Below are 4,823 nucleotides of genomic sequence, written 5' to 3'. Positions count from 1 at the left end.
ACAGCTGGTCCTATTTACGACAGCGGTGAATTAGGCCTACACTCTGAAACGGTAGGGACGCCAAATCACACCAAATCTTCCAGAATGTTGCTTTAAAGGAATAATTAGACATTTTGGAAAATATTCTTATTCACTTTCTTTCCAGGAGTTAGATTGTCAAGGTGAACGTCAAGTAAATCTAAAGATAATATAGCCCAAACAAAGCAAAGATCCAAAAACAGGTTGCCCAAACAAGGTGACAAAACTATAATCCAACCTCTCTTTTTCCTTTAGTAATTTATAATACATGGTTGTAGATATTTTCAACTGGATTAACTCATTTATGCTGCTGAGAGTTGTTTGCCTGGTGCTTCACAATGTCTCACCTCTACGTAGCAGTGCTCTCTGTCAGGCCTCTTGCTGGGGAATGACAGATCCATAAAGTCCACCAAGTAGTCGTAGCCATCAGTAAGGGGTTCAAAGTCGTCATCTGTCTCAATCACCTTGAATATACATTTGCATTTCATCAAACAGACATCCAATTTGAACAAGTTGGCAATAGAAAGAAAGGAAGTGAGGCTCAGCCAGTTCCTGAAAAGCAGCTGAGCAGGAGCACTCAAAGCTGGAAGGAAAGGAAAGAGGTGATAAGGAAACAGACCAGAGTGCTAGCTTTTAAAATGTTGCATGATCAGTTTTCATAGGGAATATTTCCTCGTCGAAGGTTCTTTTGAAAAATGTTCCCAGCGAAGTCTGTGAATTATCCAGAGACATTTTCCAGTCGGCATCTATCCCATTGTCTTGGGTGTGGCAAGTGAAATCTCAAAAGCTCTTATCTGCAAGGCTAAAAGTGTTTTGTTTTTATAATTTGGGTAAACTGGCCCTTAAAAATGGAATTGCATAGTTTCCCCAAACTTCCAACTATATGTGTTTTTTTTAATAATTCTTTTTGATAGCAGAGCAAGTAGAGGTGTGACAGGAAATCAGGGGAGAGACAGGGGATGACAACAAAGATCACTGGCTTGAATTGAACTGAGAATGTTGCAATTACTGCACCGAAGACCCTCAGGCCAGGCCAAGTATCGTGCCACCAAAGAAAATGAGAGAACTCAGAAGAGTTTATGCACAGGAAGAGCCAGAAGTGTCTGCAGTACATGTTAGAAAAGAACAAAGGGGATCTTGCTTGTAGAGTATATTTACCCGCACAACAAGGTTGTAGTTTTGAAAGCCTGCCCAGGTGTAATAAAACTGGATCCAGCTTCGATGTTTAAATATCTCAGAGGTGATGGCGCTGTTCAGTTCATCCACATACAAGTCGAAATCCCAGCTGTCCTTGTAGATTTTTGCACTGGCTGGGGGATTGGTGATGGCTTCACTATGTTTGGTAGTGTAGTAAAGGAAATATTCAAATAGTAGATTAAACTTTAATTAAATTTATAGGTATTCATGTGTGCAGTTCTAAAGGTACAGTTTTCAGTGATAACAGGCAGATTTACCATTCAAAAATCTTAGTCATTTTTGAGGCAATGCAGGGATTTTAGATAGAGGTAGACGAAAGCAGCTTCTCATTTAATCTTAATGCCAACTCTGTGGGCTGGATTGAAAACATGATCTCCAACTAACTTTTTTTGAAACAAGGACCACGTAAAAAGGTCTTAAATATATAATTAATGCCTACATAAAAAATATTGTGCTAAAAGACTGAGGCTGCATGTCAGTTTAGTTACACCAACAAGTTGATGACATGGGATAAAACATACACACGCATACACACAAAGTTGTTGTCAACCTGTTAGTGGGGTCTCTCAGAGCGAGGCCGAGGTCCAGCACAGCGCCTGGCTTTGGCGTCCATGTCTTGATGTCTGGTGCATGCTTATTGATGAGCGCATTGAGGTCCTCTGCACTGTTTTTAGTATTTGTATCCTTAATGTATCTGTGTACACACACACACACACACACACACAGTAGGAACATATACAAACATTAACTTTTAGATGGACCCAAGAATACCAATATGCCAGCTTTGTACCTGTTACTGTTTAGTCATATTATATTACTTTCCAAGATAAACTGCCTATCAACTATTAACCAAGTCTGACATTATTCAAACCCATTTCTCTTCGGCTGTTAATTATTTATCATCTATTGATATAGTATAGGTCCTGGTCAATCCCTCTGTACAAACTTTACCTGTCTGATGGATGAGCCTCCACAAAATAGCCAGCGAATGGGCAGTAGATCCTCGGCTTCAGGGACTTCACCAGCTGAGCTTTGTAATTCAGCAGCTTCTTCCTTTCATTCTTGACAAACTCTGCCTTCCAGGAATCTGCGTACAGACAAACACCATCATCTTTATGTCAGCGCTGTGGTATACACCAAATTTGATAGACTAAACTGTCAAACTCACGATGTGTCAAAAATATTCCAACTTATCTACACTGTGGTGTGCAGTGATGCGAAATTCCCAACCACTTATTTATTTATTTATTTTTATTGCAAGACAAAATACACAACATAGACATGACGATACAAAGGGAACAAGAAGAGAGAAAAGGCAAAAGAAACAGGTACATGACAACAATATCAACAGCAGCAACAAAATTACTTAATCTTGCGTGTGTAGGTACATGTGCGTGTGTATGTGCTTGTATATGTGTGTGTATGTAAATGCGTCCCATATTGTCAAGGAAGAGGGATGCCTCTTGGATACATAATAGAGAGAGGCAAAGAGGCTGGTGGGGAGTTACAAGTGGAAAAAAAAGCTAAACAAAAAAACCCTATGATAACAATAGCAATAAAAAGAAATAGAGTCAGCAGCCCCCCTGACAGTGAGGCAAAACAGGGGCACTGGGGCAGGACAAATTCCCAAACACTTAGATGAGCCTCACCACTGTATTTCCCTCCATAAAAGGTCATGGGGAATCCAGATGCACCCCCAGCAAAGTCACTCAACATTAAGTCCACATTCAGAGGCAGCTTGCCCCCGTTTGGTCTGGTGCAGTCCACAGTGTTCAGGATCATGTGACCTGTGATCAAAAACACTTTTAAACAATCCATCATATGTATGTTGGTATTTAAAATATGAACATCACTGAAAAGCACTAACCTTTATATTCAACAATGATGCAGGTGTCCATTTCAGGATGTACACCATCCATCAGGATCATGAATCTCAGGTGTTCGTCAATCTGAAGCCAGGGGACAGATCAGTGAATGGTTACAGTATTGCTATTTTTTGCTGTAGCAGAGTTTTATTATTTGTATTTCATTAGAGCAATTTATATTTTAAAATTTTAAATGATTTTCATTTTGTAATGTCATTATAAAAGGACCAGATGTAAGCAGCAGTTACTTACATCTTGCCAGACACCAAAAGGAACAATGTTGATGTTGGTCAGCTTGACTCGGCTTTGCTCCAAATACCTGTTGCATCAAGACAGAAAGAGGGACATGTATAAAATGGAATAATTGTAACTTAAAACATGTTTCAAATGTGAAACATGTGTCAAATTAACAAGATGTAATGGATTAAACTGAGCTCCATGACTTTACTAACCAAAAGACAGGTCTCACTGTGTCACCAACATAAATGGGGACATCTGGCCTCCTCTCTGACAAGACTTTCAGTGTGGGGTAACTAGAAAAGATAGGACAGGTCAGATGACTCCGTGTATGGCATTAGACATTCTTTTACAAACTGTCTGTTGATATTTAAATGAATTTTAAGTTAAAAATATAAGACTATAACTATAAGACTATCACACTGTGCGAGAGCATAATTATGTAGATAAACCAGTTTTCCATGATCCCCTTTCATCTGCGTTTTGAGTGAACCAGCTCGGCACACCATATGAACAATAATAGATGTATGCACATACAAATACACACGTAAGCAATATTTTTCATGACAGACGCAAAGTTCCAAGGCAAACAAAGGAGGGACACTGAAATTCCCTTAAATTACCGGTTTATTCACAAAAACATAAACAAATTGCAAAAAGGGATGGGATGGCAGTAAGGTCAGTGCTGTACATGAGTGGATGTGTGGGAAATATGGTGTGCAGGTGTTGGTGGGAAAAATCATAAACAAAAAAGCGAAAGAAACTGTGGGCCCACTGCCACTCAGCCCTGCCTAACAAATACATGAACATGCAAGCAACCACAACCAAATATACCAGAGGGCAGTGACACACACCTAAAGTAGGCTAACTGTAGTTTACAGTACAGAAAATGAAAGGCGTAATCAGATTATATGTAAATTTTGTAAAAACGGGGATTACATACAGGGATTACTTTAAGCAGAAAGTTTCCATGAAACAGAAAATGAAGTGCTATTTGCTATTTACGTGTATACTTAGCTAGGGAGGAATTTGTTGCAGATACTGACTGGCGTGTGGTTACGGCCCCACACCGTCGTGCAGAACAAAGTCCTTTTAGGCAAGTCATGCCACTCATCAGCTATCTTGTCAACACAATGAATGGGGAGAGAGCCAGAACTGCACTTGTACTGTTCACCGGGACATAAAAACTACATGAATAAAATCAGCATTAAAATCTGATAAAAATCACTGAGAGTTTGACAACTTTGCCCCCGTTTTTCCTGAAGCACATGATTGGCTGAAATATGTTTCCCGCTTTGGCTTTTTTGTCCTTTTTTTTTAAGTCATCTTTATTGCAAAAATAGGATACAGATAACAAGTGACTTACCAAAATATACATAATAATATACAATACAGTTTTGCCAGGGGAAGCTTATAGGCCATTACAAAGAGAAAGAGAACCAGATGTTGATAGTTTAAACTGCCTTTTTGTTGTTGGGGCCAGAAATCAGATTTATATAATTTACA

General features: G+C 39.2%; 1 protein-coding gene across 1 annotated transcript in view; it reads right to left on the bottom strand.

The window, feature by feature from the left end:
- Positions 1-320: 320 nt before the first annotated feature.
- cmah (cytidine monophospho-N-acetylneuraminic acid hydroxylase) overlaps positions 321-4,823 on the bottom strand; it is a 26,816-nt gene continuing 22,313 nt past the window's right edge. The window contains exons 5-12 of the mRNA XM_046072640.1: positions 3,533-3,613; positions 3,333-3,399; positions 3,083-3,164; positions 2,865-3,002; positions 2,167-2,302; positions 1,766-1,909; positions 1,177-1,351; positions 321-482 (exon numbers count right to left, since the gene is read on the bottom strand). Of these exons, the coding sequence (XP_045928596.1) occupies positions 321-482; positions 1,177-1,351; positions 1,766-1,909; positions 2,167-2,302; positions 2,865-3,002; positions 3,083-3,164; positions 3,333-3,399; positions 3,533-3,613 (985 nt within the window). The remainder of the gene's footprint in view (positions 483-1,176; positions 1,352-1,765; positions 1,910-2,166; positions 2,303-2,864; positions 3,003-3,082; positions 3,165-3,332; positions 3,400-3,532; positions 3,614-4,823) is intronic.

Source organism: Micropterus dolomieu, linkage group LG16 (genome assembly GCF_021292245.1).
Source record: "Micropterus dolomieu isolate WLL.071019.BEF.003 ecotype Adirondacks linkage group LG16, ASM2129224v1, whole genome shotgun sequence".
Classification (NCBI taxonomy): Eukaryota; Metazoa; Chordata; class Actinopteri; order Centrarchiformes; family Centrarchidae; genus Micropterus; species Micropterus dolomieu.
The sequence above is the reverse complement of the archived record's forward strand: the minus strand, read 5'-3'. Positions and strand labels throughout refer to the sequence as shown.